The 15,263-nt window shown below is 38.9% G+C and overlaps 1 protein-coding gene across 1 annotated transcript; it reads left to right on the top strand.

Moving 5' to 3' along the window:
- The first annotated feature begins 8,555 nt into the window (after positions 1-8,555).
- Positions 8,556-12,849, top strand: LOC148652347 (fibrous sheath-interacting protein 2-like). Its single transcript, XM_088597609.1, has 6 exons — positions 8,556-8,669; positions 9,265-9,426; positions 9,791-9,880; positions 11,289-11,428; positions 11,772-11,844; positions 12,727-12,849. The coding sequence occupies exons 1-6, from the start codon at positions 8,556-8,558 to the stop codon at positions 12,847-12,849; spliced, it is 702 nt and encodes a 233-aa protein (XP_088453735.1).
- The last annotated feature ends 2,414 nt before the right edge of the window (positions 12,850-15,263 follow it).

Raw genomic sequence — 15,263 nt, 5'->3', positions numbered from 1 at the left:
GGCCACTGTTACTCACTGGGAGTTCATTAAGCTCCACATGGAATATGTAGAAAATGAACCCGTACGGCACCAGTCCCAGGCCATTACACAGCCCTGGAATCCCAGTGATCATCCCCTGAACCACACCTACAGTATAAGAGAACGAGACCGTCAGCCTTCCACACGCCATTCACAAGAAGACTTAGGTAAGCAGAAATCTAGCAGGATCACATGAAGATACGTACAGGACAAACATGTAGGGTACATTTTAGTTTATTTTAAAAAGTCTTAACCCCCAATGCTGGCATTTAGCACAGGACAAGACATGGAATAGCCCCCTGACTAAAACTGCACCTAACCTCACTGACTGACTGCAAACATGTTGTGCTTCTCTTCACTGTCTCGCCAGTTCTAATGAGTAGGGAGAGCTAAGAACGCACAAGCACAGCACAAACATTAGATTAGCTAGTGCAACGATCAAGACAAGATCTTCTGCTCCAGCTCTCAAGGCCAAAAAGATTTCTGGGTTTTAGATCCCTAAAACTCCTAGTTACTGTACTTAACAACTAATTACTAGCTTAAACTAATTTAATTAGTTTCACAGGCCAATCTTTTGACAATCAAGAACCACACTGGATGCCCTCTAATCTAGCCATTACACTTAAGACTACTGAGCTCTCTCTTAGTGGATGGAGCATTGGATATTTATGAGCTTTTCAAACAGAACTGTCAAACCAAATGGGTGAAAGAATAGATCTGTCTGACTTCACGACACAGCTTTGTGGCGTAACAGAGAAGTTGCAAGATTACAAGTACAAGAAATACATATTGCTTTCATTTTCAGATGGATGACAGAAACCAACAGCTGAGTTTCTGTACAAAGCGACTTTTTTCTTGCCCTGGGTACCTTGCTGGTCTGCTTCAGCTGTCCTGGATACAAGAGCATTGACTGCTGGGAAGGTAATACTGGACATAGCTGCAACTGCACCAGCAGCCTACTGTACATCATCCTGGGGAGAAACCAAGAAGGAAAACTAGTATCAAACTAGAAATATGCATAAAACAGCAACTGTATTTCAGGTTTATAAGATTAAATGTTTGGTTTAATAGTGACAGTACCTGCTTAATAATTTTAAATAACTCAGAATAGGACTGATATTAAAGGTTCACAAATTATGCTTGATGATCTGTGACCTACAGTGTCTGTTAGGAAAAGCTCCTGGGTTTTCTACTCCTACAGAATACAAGGCACATTCCAGGGTTCTGATCCAAAGCCGTACCAAGCAAGTTGCAGAATCTGGAAGCCCAGGCCAAGTAAAATAGTGTTCTTTTTCCCAATGGACCGCATCAGTAAACTCAAGACTACAGTCTGTGAAGATAAAGAGGCAAGAAATCAATACTTTTTTACCTTGTTGAGCCACATGTTTGCAGAGAAAATCTCATGTTTTACCTGTGTTTCAGTGTTACTGCTCTGTGAGGAATGCTAAACTGAAGCCATGATTTCATTAAAGGGAACCTCTTATTGCATCCACCCCTGAGAGGGGGGAGAAATACACATTCGCTTGTTCTCAGTTTCAGTTTGACGTTTTGGTAGCTAGTGCACTTCCTGTTTTTGGTTGGGTAGAAAGTGTGCCTGGGACAGATTCTAACATGGAACCTGTGACTCTGTTCCGTTTCAGATCTCTATTCAGGTTTGCTGGTTAACTATTTAGGAGACGACTTCTTTGCCAAAAGCTGGGGGAAGCTTCATCGGCCTCTGCCGTCAAATTGCTCTGTGGCGCACAAGGTGTACAACGTGACGATGATGCAGCTGCCAGAGGCCAGGCCTTTCGGCATCATGGTGGACCACTCCAAGTGGTGTGTGACGAAGGGCGGGGGTCAGCACTGGACCTGCATCGCGGACACGAACCGAGAGATCAGTCAAAGGAGAAGAGGAGGTGGGGCTGTGTGCACAAGCAGGCCTGGAGTGTGGAAGGCCTTCCTCACAGTAGTTGACACATTTGAGGACTGCCAGTAACACGTGGCTGGCAGAAATAGACAAAGGGCTGTTTTTCAAAAGATACTGCATAGTTTTTCCAAGTCAAAGCAAATGGTGGTAAGTAATATGTAAGAAAACTCTGCAGTAGCTCAAGTAGGTAGTGCGTCAACACGCATAGGCTGCAAAGGAACAAGTAAAGCTTTATTCCATGCTGAAAAGAGAAGAAAAGAAACTCAATGTTTCAGCTGTAGAGTCTTCTTCAGGTGTCAGTTCTTGTTTCTTTTCTTCTCTTTTCAGCATGGAATAAAGCTTTACTTGTTCCTAAACTATTCAGTACTGACCTTAATAGCAAAAGTGAAATGTATTTAGAAAGGATATTTATCATGAGGAAGTCATGCATCTAAAAAAACATTTTTTAATGAAGTACTGAATATATGACCCTCACTGTTGCTTAAGATCCAAAAGTCAGGAAACAACTTTGAACTTATACAGTCAAAGCCTAAAGTGGAGGGGGTGAAAAAAGTCAAATTATTTTTGCTGAGGCGATTTACAATTATTTCAAATCATAAAAATACATTCTGTTTGTGTTTCTTTAAAGGCTTGTTTGTAATAAAAGTGCTGGATCTGACCTGCCTTCAATTATTCCTGTGGCCCCATTAGGCAGTTCGTATCAAGCACATTATATTGATACTAGTATTCCTGTTCGGCACATATCTGCGACTTCTGTTTCTGTGGATGCGGCTAAAGGGTTTGTTTATCAGGAGTACTGACATCGCGCAGTTTAATAATGTAATGGTTATGCTGTATTTTGATTTTATGACTCAAATCCGACTCCTTGGAGTTAACAGTATACACCCATGGATAGGTATATCCAACTACACGTGTGTATTAGCTTTCAACGCTACACTTTTCTCAAAATATGGCAAATGCAAGTGATCTCCAGTGTCTTTTAAACATAATCATTCAGTTTGTTTTCACAGCAGTTTTGTAATAAATTAATGGTGTAATGCTGACAACACTTTACACAGAAACCACGCAATGGATGAATATTAAATATATATTTTTACTAGCTAAATCAATAACACCACAGACTACGTATTGCAAAACACAAGACAACCTATGCTTTTCAGAACAGGTGGTTAAGGTTAAATAAAAACAATCACCACATCTTCATATACAGTACAGTTACTACATTATTGATCAACTTGAAGCATTGGATTTTATGACTGTTTACTCTGTGGAGCTGTCCACTTTGACTGGCTTTGTAATAGGCCTGTACAGTTTAAAGGAGAGAGTTTATGGTCACATTTTTATAAAGAATAAGGTTACAGTGCCGTGCTGGTGTTTCGATCTGGTAAGAATATCTTAATTCTATTAAACCTTCCAGCATTCCTTAATGATTTACTGATTTTTAAGTCAAAGGCCATACGCCTAGCTGAAGTTAAAAAATATCTGAGGAACTTAAACCATTATCAAGCTGGCACTTGAAAAAATAGGAATGTCTCTAATGTTGGGTAGGATTGAGTTTCCCCTTGATGTCTTGATTTTCTGACCTGCTCAATGCCTGTGACCTCACAGTGATGTCACTCACAGTCGTGTTCTTCTCCAGTGGGTAATCTCTCTTTATAAGCTCAAAGCATGTCAAGTGGGAAAAGACTCTCTCATGAGTATGTCAGAGGAGTGTGTGCACATTTCCTCACCCTGTTTCAATTGTGTCATTTTAACCTTTGCTAATCCGATAGGTAAATATTAACGCACATATACTGTAAGCCGTGCCCAGGAATGTAGACAGTGGAAACTGAAAAATGAACTTCACATGACACAATTTACCATTCTAGACTATTTTAGACAATAGTCTAGTTTTTATATAAATAAAGGTAAATGTAAAGGTGCTTTTTTTTCCTGCACGAAACTCTTTTCATAATGTAATATTATGCTGTGGATTAAAAACAAAGGTTTTTTAAGTATAAGTTGTTATAATTAGATGCCATTGTATGCTATATTCGTTTATAGTAGTGCAGATGGGTAGCTGTGTCAGCATGCGTAGTCTGTAAAGGAACAATAGGTTTATCCCATGCTGAAAAGAGAAGAGAGAAAACACAAAGTTTCGGCTGTGAAGCCTTCTTCAGGTGTGTCTCACAGACCTTAAGAAGGCTTCACAGCCGAAACATCATATTAGTTTATAGCTGTATCTTTAATTTGTAAAAAGACGTTTTTGAGCAAAAAATATGTATTTCTAATATCACACTTAAAGAGGGAGTAGAAACTCCATTGAAACAGATGCCCACAGCCACAATTTAACGGCAGCTGATTGTCAGAGCCACCTGAGAAGTGATAGAGAAAAGCCTAATTTCGCAGGGAAATGGTTGTTCTCTTTGAAAGATTCAATTGAATATATGGAATTAATATTCTGTTTGAATGTATCTCATGAATGCTGTTAAATGATAGTACCTATACAGTACTAACTACATGCTTCAAGACTAACATTGAGCAAATTAAATTCTAGAGGCTAAATACTGTATGCAGTACAGTGGGAAATATTGAATTGTTTTGGGAAATAAAAGACAAATTATATTTACAGTGACTACTGTTCAGGGGATAAAGTGAGCTCCTGAAGTGATTATCCAGAAATAACTAATTTATATACCATAAATATACAGTGTTGCCAAAGCAGGACAGTTTAGTCCAAAAACCTACTGTTCCCCCTAGTGGAAATATAATGTTTGTTCCGCTTCCCTTGTGCTACAAGAATATTTGCCAGTATTAAATGATCATAATGTATCTCTTCCAGGCTAAAATAAGGTCACTAGTCACTAGTCAGCTAGTTATAATAATAATTAATAATTGCTTACACTTATATAGTGCTTTTCTGGACACTCCACTCAAAGCACTTTACAGGTAATAGGGACTCCCCTCCACCACCACCAATGTGCAGTATACACCTGGATGATGCGACAGCAGCAATAGTGCGCCAGAACGCTCACCACACATCAGCTATCAGTGGGGAGAAGAGCAGAGTAATGAAGCCATTTCATAGATGGGGATTTATTAGGAGGCCATGATTGGTAAGGGCCAATGGGAACTTTGGCCAGGACGCCAGGGTTACACCCCTACTCTTTTCGAGAAACGCCCTGGGATGTTTAATGACCAGAGAGAGTCAGGACCTCGGTTTTATGTCTCATCCGAAGGACGGCGCCTGTTTACAGTATAGTGTCCCTGCTTAGCTTCAGTGGGTTGCCAGTTGTGAGTTGCAGAGTGATAAAATGGATTGTATGCTCTTTTTTTACTAGGGATGTGAATTTGAAGGACTGTATCCACATCTTATTGCACCCAGCCTGATCGTGTGGCTCTGCAGACCATACAGTGAACACACATTTATTTAGCTAATTTGATCCCTCTGTCATCCACTGAGTCTTTTTCAGACGTTCCAATCTTTGGCATTTGTATGATGTAATCTTGGTCACAAATCCGAATGCAGATTATGTCCAAAAGAAAGGATAATCCTCTTGCAACTAAACAGATAAGCAGTATAATTGTTGATGACTGTAATTTTCTTTGCTTTCACACTGCAACAGAAATGAAGAAACTACAGATGTACAGATGAAAAGATTAAGAATTCCAGAGTGAAATCTAGCCAGAATATAGAGGTGTTAACACTCCTATTCATATAAACGGGGATCTTAAATAACCAAGTATGAAATTTAAAGCACGGCATTGCTACCGCACAAATACCTTCAGCCAAACCGAAAACAACCAGAACACATCTCGAGGCTGAGGAATTAGGAACCTCGTGAAATGGCCGTTCCGTTGTGACGTCATCCTACCGTTGCACCCAAAATTATGTCTGTACGTTTTCAATCCCTTTCTGCAGCTAACCAGCTACAGATACCAGCTTACCAATTTAACAGCTTCTTCCTGCATATTTGGTGTCGTTTTAGACATATCTAGAAAAGACACATACAGACACATCAACCGCCAAAAAGCAAGACTGGGCAGAGAGAGGATGTTTTCATCCTTATTTCACCGGTGAAGCCCAACTGAAAGGAACTAGGAGACAGCAGAGTGCATTATAAAACGCTTTGAAAAAAAGGGTTTTATAAGACTATAAAACCTACTGTATATACAATATACTTATATAAGAAATTAATTCTGAAGGTGAACCGGACCCCTCGTCACATTACGGACACTACAAAAACTAGTTATTTTTAGGATATTTTCTTCAGCAGCGCCACTTCCTTTCTATAACACAGTTAGGAAATGGAAGGGCGCATCGCGGTAGTCACTGGAAACTAGGCCTTGATATACAGGAAAAAGATATAGTTTTTAAATATAGTACAGTTGGAGATTTCCGTATGTACTGTGGCCACTGTCTTGTTATGTTGCTCTGTACAAATTACAAATCAGTCCGCGCTTTTCAAACAAGTGTTTATTATTATTATTATTATTATTATTATTATTATTATTATTATAGGTGTAAATTATTAAAAGGCAAACCGTGTATTATATTTTTGGGGTCTCTAGGCTCCACTGGCAGAGCCAGACTGTTTGGGACGTGTGACCACACAAGTTTGATACCGTGAAGGCTTTGAGTTAGAATGGCGACATTCAAATTAAACATTAAATCGGACATCGCCTTTTTGTCTGGATTTTCTAATTAAAACCTAATTATAAATATATATATAAAAAAACAAGTCCGTACAGGGACGAATACTGTAGCTTCCCTGCTGCAGGTTTTAATGACGTCTTTACTTAACTTGTACACGCTGGATACGTCAGATAAGGCAACTGCTTTGCAGATCTGACGTTATAATAGACAACATTTTGGTTATACAGTGGTTTATGCTCAAGTCCGTATTATACAAAATTAAGTCTAAACGCTCACGAACACGACGGAATTGTTTTCTCAAAATAGATTAATTGATTAATGGATTAATGGAACGAGATCAGGGTTAAAAATGGAGAGAAAGAAACCGGGATCTGGAGCTGTGAGTGTACTATCCATACGTTTAAATATTTGAACTTTTAGGTAGTGAATCGTTAAAAAAAATCAGCATTAGTGTTTAGCTTTAAAATGTAAGGTTTAGTAAAACAGTAAAAACGTACACCTCGTAGTAATATTTCTAATACTGTTTTAAAAGCTCTAGAAGGTAAAATAAATGGAACGTGATTTTAAAATTCCAGCTATGTGATCTATTTCTGAAATCGTGGGTTAATAATTTATTGTTAACCCTTTCTGTATTTTATGGGAATATACGTACTGTACTTTTCTTTTGTTGTCTTAAAATGTCTTGGGTGAGAATATGCCTTCCCAATCTAAAACTCTAAACAGACTTAGAGAATCAACTCGTTTGTGCAGAAGAAAAAAAAAGAATGTTATGAACTGATTTAGCCCTCTAAACACCCTAGGGTAACTCTTCTTACCTATCTATAAAAAGATATGTCAGGAACCGTGACCCTTAAATGCAGGGACTGCTTTTAAAAGTTAGTTTTGTAGCTGATTATGCCACCTAGCAATTCTAAAGACCTTTTCCCCCAGCAACAAGTTCTTTTTATCTTCCAGAACCACTAGTGCATCCACAGACCAGAGAACACAGTCATCCTACATCATTTCCATTTTTATTACAGTACTTTGCAATTCCAGTATCTATTATAGCCTAATCCACAGAACACATATTACAAGTTATCCACTAGAGGTACTTACTTACTCACAGAACACATTGCAGACCAGCTCAAGAGCCCCATTTGACCCCAGTTACCAAAACCAGAGTTCCAAAGGAAAAGTCCAGCTGCAAATATTCTCCCAAACCCAGCCCCAGTTGGAGACCTGGTGTGCCTGCTTCTGTCATAGCAAAGAAACTCTGTGTAGTCTTAGGGATCCTCCTCAGTCCTGGCTGAGTCTGGTTTTTAATATGTCCCCCCATTTGTCTCTGAGTCAATTTTTTGAGTAGAGAGGGGAGGAAGACAATGCTAAAGCCTTCCTCCCTTGCTCACTGTAGAGAGTCCCTGGTGTCCAAACCCTCTCCTGGGTGCTATGGTACAAATTGGTTATTCCTGTTTCTTCTGTTTCTGTGTGCTCTGGCTCTGTCACTGGGGTTATTAAAGCCCCCCTACCTTTCTTGGGGGGGGGGGGGGGGGGTTGATAGTTTTGGGTGTAAGCAGAGCTAACTTCTTGGGGCTCATTGATCAAATGGCTATATACAGATGGCCAGGTGTAAGATTGCTCTAGAACATTCTAGATTTTCTAGATCCACCTCCTCAGTCTGAGGCTCGGCTAGGCCAGTTTTGACATCCCATGTGTCTTCTCTGAACTGTGTGGTCATTAACAATGTTTGCAATAGCATCTTTGATCAGTAGGAAACCCCAGAACAAAGAAAGACACATATTACCACCCTCATTGAAGTCACTGGTCATTCTATACAAACGTCTATGCAAAGTCAACATTGTCCTTGATACCTGCTGTTGCCCCCACACCCATTTTATTTCACTCTGTGACAGATGAAATCATTTCTGCCATCAGCTCTGCTTGTTTTTTCTGGCGTTTTGGCTGTGGTTCTGTGAGGTACGATAGCTATGTTCTGTGTTTCAGGGCTGCTACACCATGCTGTATGCACTGCAGGGAGAGCAGCAGCTGTTGGAGAGACCCGTCGGCACTAAACTGCCGTTAATCCCAGGGTCTAAACCTCAATTTTGCAGGACTGCTCTTTCGGAGAAAGTAAGTGTAACCTAAAATGAAAAGCATTAATACATTTATTCTTATTTAATTCTAAACATTTAAATTGTAAAAAATGACATGTTTATTCATGTTTTTTTTTCTTTTTAGGGGTAAACCAACATGTAAAATTGTATAATATGAAATGATACCTGGGACACATTAACACATTTCTGTGTGTGTTAGTATAATGTGGTTGCTGTAATGATTAAACTGTAAGCAAACTGTCTTCCCTTGACATCTTTGTGCATATAACATCAGGAGTAAGGTTATATATTTTTCTAGACGCAGTATATTGATCACATTATTGAAATTCAGCTGTACTGTATGCCTTAAAGCTTATTGTGCTTACTGTCTTTTTGCAATGTAGTCATTTTTAGTTGGCTACAATGACTGAGAAATTGGAATTTGATTTTCAAGAACGTAGAAAAAAATGATAACAGCGATTCTGGAGTAGTCTTCCAAGAAACTGGCGACAGCCTTCGGAGGGGGGAGAAAAAAAACATTCTCATTTTTGTGTTCAGAAACATAGGGGGATACATATCTGTGTTTACCTATACATATCATGTTTTAATTAAATACTTACCTTCTATTTCAGCTGCACCAGCCATCTCCTGACTTCACTCTGACTGATCCCCGCGGTTTTCTTTTGGATTCGAAGTACAACAGCCTCCATGACCCCCACCTGCGCACCTATTACCATCGCAAGGGCATGCAGGAGTCTCTGCAGAACAGAGGCTTAATCAATGAGCAGAAGAAAGTAAGGCTGTTTAGAGTTTGTGCAAAGAATGAGGCTTTTTTGGTATGGTGAAGGAGTGAAGTGTTGTAAAAAAAAAAATAGACCAGGTTCTAGCTCATTTAGCTGTAATAGTTTCCAGTAGCGTGATTTAACTCATGTCTGCACTACAGCATAGATGTATTCGGTGGGCAGGCCTTTGGTTGTAATCAAAGCATGTAATGTTAGATGTAATCAAAGCAGGCCTATGGTTTGTGCTAAAGTCCTTATGCTCAATAAATATTCAAACACAGAGTACTTGACTGTGCTCTAGATTTGTAAAATAAAAATAAAAACATTGTCTTTAACCTCCTAGACAGTACTTGAAACATGTTTTGTCTGTTTTCAGGTCCTCTGCTCTTTGAAAGAATACAATCAATATCATAACTACCTTAGCAATGTGAAGTTGCAGTATGACAAAAATTATGTGACTAAACAGGTAAGTGTGATGTTTTTAAACAACCGTCCATCTGATTCTGACTCTTCATCAAAGACTTCTGCCTTTATCCAGCCCTCAATCAGTAACGTTTCTGGATGAAGGCTTCCATAAGATCTCTCCATTATGCACCTTTGAATATACTGCTGTCATCATGTCATCTTCAAGGAAGTCTCTACCTTGACTGTGTTTGTATTCTAAGGATCAATTTCAATGTTTTCTTTCAGTTTCTTCTCTAATTGCTATGAAGCTCATTTCTGTTTTAGTGTTTTGACGCTTATGATGTTGTTGCTTATGTTTGTCACTGCTCTAGCCTATTTTAGCTTCTTCTTGTTAGTTCAGCCATACTGTACATCTTTTCATGCTACTTTGTGTTGTTTATAGCCCATATAGTCCTTTCTGCATGCAGGATATGGGTTTCATATCATAAGAAAAGTTACGAATGAGAGGAAGCTCTTTAGCCTGTTTGGTAATTACTTGCTAATTGGTCTGTGAGTCTCATCCAGCTGTTTCTTGAAAGAAGTCAGCGTTCAACAAGCAGACTTGTAGTTTGTAGTTCACGATAACAGAGTTAAAAAAAGATAGTTTTTTTATTCATTGAGGCTGGGCAATATATCTGGATGTTTTTCTTTGTGGTAAACCACTAATTGTACCACCGCAATCGGAGCATTCACTGCTTATCTGTACTGCTCTGTAGACTTTAATCCATTTTCAGTGCAAACAAATGTATTTTTCCAAACATGTTAATACAGGCAGCTTTTGTGTGTAGTCCAAAACAGAATTTATAAGTCTTCTTTACCAGACAAGGCTGAAAAACGACTTGAACTTCCATCCATCCCTTTCCATCCACGTCATCTAATCTAACCGCCTCATCTAAGGGCTGCAGGGAGCCGGGGCCTATCCCAGAAAGCAACGGGCTTAAGGCGATATACACCCTTGACCAGAATTTAGTCCATTGCAAGGCTCACACAGACACAAATTCACACTAGAACCAATTTTCCTAGAAACCTTTTTTTCTACAAGTATAGTATGGCTTTGGACTGTGGGAGCAAACCAGAGCAAACCGTGAAAAACCCATGTGAATATGGGGAGACCATACAAACTCCACACAGATAAATCACCTCAGGCCCAGAATAGAGCCCCTGGCACCAGTGTTGCGAGATAACAAGGTTAACCACGGTATCCAAGATGTACATCTTAAATTGAAATGTTTAGATCAACAAACTACAGTAGCTCAGCCTTCACTCTTATACATATACAAACACATTCTATCGGTGTGAGTTCAAATTAAAAATCTAATGGAAAAAGTCAGTGTTGGTTTTGAAGTGCACACTCGGCTATAATAGTGCTTAGGAGAACTTTGCAATGAAGGGAGTGTGGCACTCTAGTAAAAGGCTGTGCTGGCTTTCAGAAAACAATAGTGAAGAAGTTCTTGGAGCTCCAGGAGCAGAACGAGATTCCCAGGGATATCAGCTTCACCGATGTGAGGGAATGGCTCCTGGAGGAAGGATCCAAGAATATTTCAGACCAGTTTATGGCTAACAGAGACAGGTAATAACATACGGAAGCTCCTCACTCTTTAACAGCAAGTTCCTGCCTTTTGGATTCCTGATTTGTTATATTTGTATCACATTTTTTTTGTTTCGCTGTAAATATGTGTAAATATTTTACTGTTATGTTGAAACATTAGATGTCAAGAATACAACTGTAAGTAAAGGTTTGCCTTAAGTTAATTAATTGTGCAAGCAAGTGGAAGTCTTGACTGAGTCAAAGTTTTCCAAAAGATGAACATTTGCTCTACGGAAATACCACATTCACAAATTCCTCTGCTGCTGTCTGACATTTTGACCTTGCCTTGTGGATTAAGCTTTCTTTGCTGTTGTTGTTTATGAAGGCACCAGGCAGGAGCTCCAAAAACAGAGGAGATATGCAGTGGTGAAATACAGAGTATGAAAGGTCAGGCTGAGGTATGAGAATACAGTTTGATTTATTTTGACCCAGGGCTGCTCCTGGTCATCACCTGGATGGGAGATCTTTAATAGCTGGTTTCCTTCTGCATCTTAAACTGATTAGAGACATTTATATCCACTCTGGCAAGTGACCTTGTGACACCTCTGTAAATACAGCTTGATTGGGGAGCAAGCAAAAGATAACAGGATCTCTAGCATAACTGTTTTAAAAGATGTTGTGTTTCTGACAAGTAATTAAGCATTTATGTTGCAAAATGCTCATTAAAAAACTTATCTCACCTTATAGTGTACAGTATACGCCTCTTCCAGCCGAACAGATTTCTGCAGAGTGGATACCCTTAGTGAATCATGTTACTGTATCGTCACACTTAGACTTCAGACACTTTTCATACGCTTTTATGAATCTTACATTTCACACTGTAGCTTAACTCACTTTTGAAACACATAGCTTATTCACCCCTTTCATTGATTTATCAGCTTTCAAATCACCAGCATTATCAATATACAGTATTTAGCCTCATCGGTTTTCTACATCAGCTTGATCATGTTTCTTGTTTTTTTTTCACATTCTCACTGTACATTGCTGTATGGTATGTTATTTTCCCAGTTATTTTGTCTTTGGGCTTCCCAGACCACATTCAGCTGCTGAATGCTCCTAATATGCTGAAAAATGCCCAAAGGCCTCATTTGCTAGATTGTAAAAAGGGGAGAGATTCAGCTCCACATGATCTAACAGATTCCTCAATATATAATGTACCACCTATAAGCAGGTGACATATATAAATATAAATGTCTAGTAGCGTAGCTGTTCTGTGCTCAACACAATCTAGCTTTCTGCTGTTTCTCATCGGCTTTGCCTTTTCACTGACGGCTCTACAGATGTGGAAAATCAGAGAGAGGGCTTTACAGATGAGGATAGAGGAAGATGCCCGGAGGGAGGTGCGACAGGCCCAGCTGAAGAATCAGACCAGAGCTAGAAGGCACAAAAAGGTACTGGAGTAATGGATGTTTGGATTCATCCTCTTAAGGTGAACTTTTCTTCATGCAAATTCCGGACCTGACACTGACCTTGCAGCTATATTTTGTTGTATTTCCAAGATGAGCACCTATAGGTTTAAATTAATAACCTAAACTAATACCTTTTGTATCCTCGGTGACCACAATGAGCATGGTATGTTGGCACCTCTTATATTGTGCATCTACTCTAGGGTGGTTATGCCAAGATATGCTACAGAGGTGCCAAAACACCATATTCTGGTAGTGTTTGGTGCCTCCAATTCATGGTTATAGCACTGCATCTCCAAAGCCCATGGTTTATCTCCAGCCTTGGGCACCTCCCTGTGTGGCATTTATTCTGCGTGTTGTGGGTTTTAATTCCAAGTAACATCCCAGAGACATGCTGCTTTGCATAATTGGCTGTTCTAAAGTATCCCTCAGGGGTATCTCCCCAAGAGGATCCAAGAGGGTGGTTGATGATCTCTCCTCTTCATTACCTAAGCATTAGAGGAGAGACATTGCTGCTTCAATCTCTTATACCCAGCCTGCAAGGTTCTGAACTACACACAGAGTCTTTCATCCAAGTAATGTCGGACCCAGCCTTTTTTCTTCTGAGCTCTGACCAGACCCAGCTTCCCAGCTTCAGGGTGCTGTAGATTGAGATGAGATTGGAGTCTCCTGTAGTTTGTGATCTTATGGACGGGAAGTTTTCTACTAGCAACAAGATGTTCAACAATGAGATGGACCTTTTCATCTTTTGTTGAGAGGCTTTCCCTTTTCATTAAAGAATAGCCACTTGTGAAAGGTTTTCTGTCATTCTCAGGCATTTGAATTCTATAAGAGGAAGGTTGCTCTCCAGCAGCAAAAGCTAAATGAGAGTTTACAGGAAAGGAAGGATTTTGAGAGAGAAATGCAAGACAGAATAAAAAGGCAATATTTGAATGAAATTCTTCAGTCTGGAAAACAGGGTAAGCTTCTAGATCCAATAATTTGCAGTGGTACAACTATGACTTAGTACACAATTTAATGTGTTTTAGTTTGTTGGCTAGAAGGAATGATGCAGGTTAACAACATCTTCAGGTTTACTTCTGATTACAGAACTGTAGAATTTGTTTAATAAACACCTACAATTACAAAATTCCAAAGCTTTTCAATCATATGGCTGTATGAAAAGAATAATATGTATGTACTGAGATCAAAACTTTTTAAAGGGAAACACGCAATAAGTTGCAGGTATCATAAAATAATACATTAAGAAGGAATCCTTCATTATCTTCAGATTGTTTAATTTCCAGCCACAACATGTACATACATTATATTCAACATTTCTGTAATCCACATTTTGTTATAAAAACATTTACAGTATCTATTGATCTAAACTATCTGAAATAACTATTCAACTAAAATGATGTTTTCTTTGTGGCACAGCTTCTACTGAGATCATTAGCACGGAGAATAGAGATGTTACCATTGCTAATGAGAAAAGTTCTAAAATCACCAAAGGTCAGTATTTTAATTTGTTTCTAGAAAAAATAAAGGTTTTGAAAAAAGTTATGTTTTGACAATTTTCCAATGCAGCTGCAGAGAAATTCAGTGGGTGCTGAGATACTGAAAGATATTGTGAAAGACAATGGAACATATAATCCAAAAAATCAGTTTAGTTCAATTCAGTTTTATTTGTATAGCTTATTCAGATAAAAACATGTCAATGATTAATGCACAAGTGTTGGGTTTTGAAAGCTTGGTAACATCTACTGTTAAGGCTGAAGAAGGTTCCAATTAAGTCTGGGGATCTCTGGGCAGCCATTGTGCCACAGTCTGGTGCAGTAAAATTGTTGTGAGCTAAGGTGTGAAAATGATTTAAATTATATGGGTAAACAGATAAATAAATCCTAATCAGCATCCTAATTGTATCTATGAATAAATACATGTTTTCTGCCTTTTTTGGATGTTAATTGGATTGATCACTTTTTTATGCATGCCATGAGAATTCTAATGCGACAATAATTATTTTCTCTTGGGTCAGTTCATATTTCACCTGACTCCACTGAAGAGGTGACTACTGATTCCAAATGGTTTCATGAAGTCCCTCTGATCAGTCAGCTGTCTGATGGGTAAGTCCTACATGCTGCAGATGTGGTATGTTAAGCATCAGTGCTTACATAAAGTTTTTATTTTAAGCATTTTAAGTATGGTGATACGTAAATGTTTAAAGAGCAACTGTTTTCTATTTTGAGCTCACTTCCCCAGCTGAGTTCGTGAAATTGCTTTTTCTCTCTTTGCGAATGCATGAATCAGTCTGTTAACAGTACAGAACATGTGCATATTTTTGTGTTAGCTCATGTGCATTTTTCCAAATCCTAGATTTAGTTTACCATAGACTGGCTTTGTTGTAATGACTAGAACATTGACATTGAACA

This window comes from Lepisosteus platostomus, chromosome 11 (genome assembly GCF_059453375.1).
Source record: "Lepisosteus platostomus isolate fLepPlt1 chromosome 11, fLepPlt1.hap1, whole genome shotgun sequence".
NCBI lineage: Eukaryota > Metazoa > Chordata > Actinopteri > Semionotiformes > Lepisosteidae > Lepisosteus > Lepisosteus platostomus.
Note: the sequence above shows the minus strand (reverse complement) of the source record. Positions and strands in the feature narration are given on the sequence as shown.

Coding starts and splice junctions, on each gene's coding strand:
- LOC148652347 (XM_088597609.1), top strand. CDS start 8,556: ATGCTGTATGCACTGCAGGGAGAGCAGCAGCTGTTGGAGAGACCCGTC. Junction 8,670..9,264: donor GGACTGCTCTTTCGGAGAAA/GTAAGTGTAACC, acceptor CTTCTATTTCAG/CTGCACCAGCCATCTCCTGA. Junction 9,881..11,288: donor AAAATTATGTGACTAAACAG/GTAAGTGTGATG, acceptor GCTGGCTTTCAG/AAAACAATAGTGAAGAAGTT.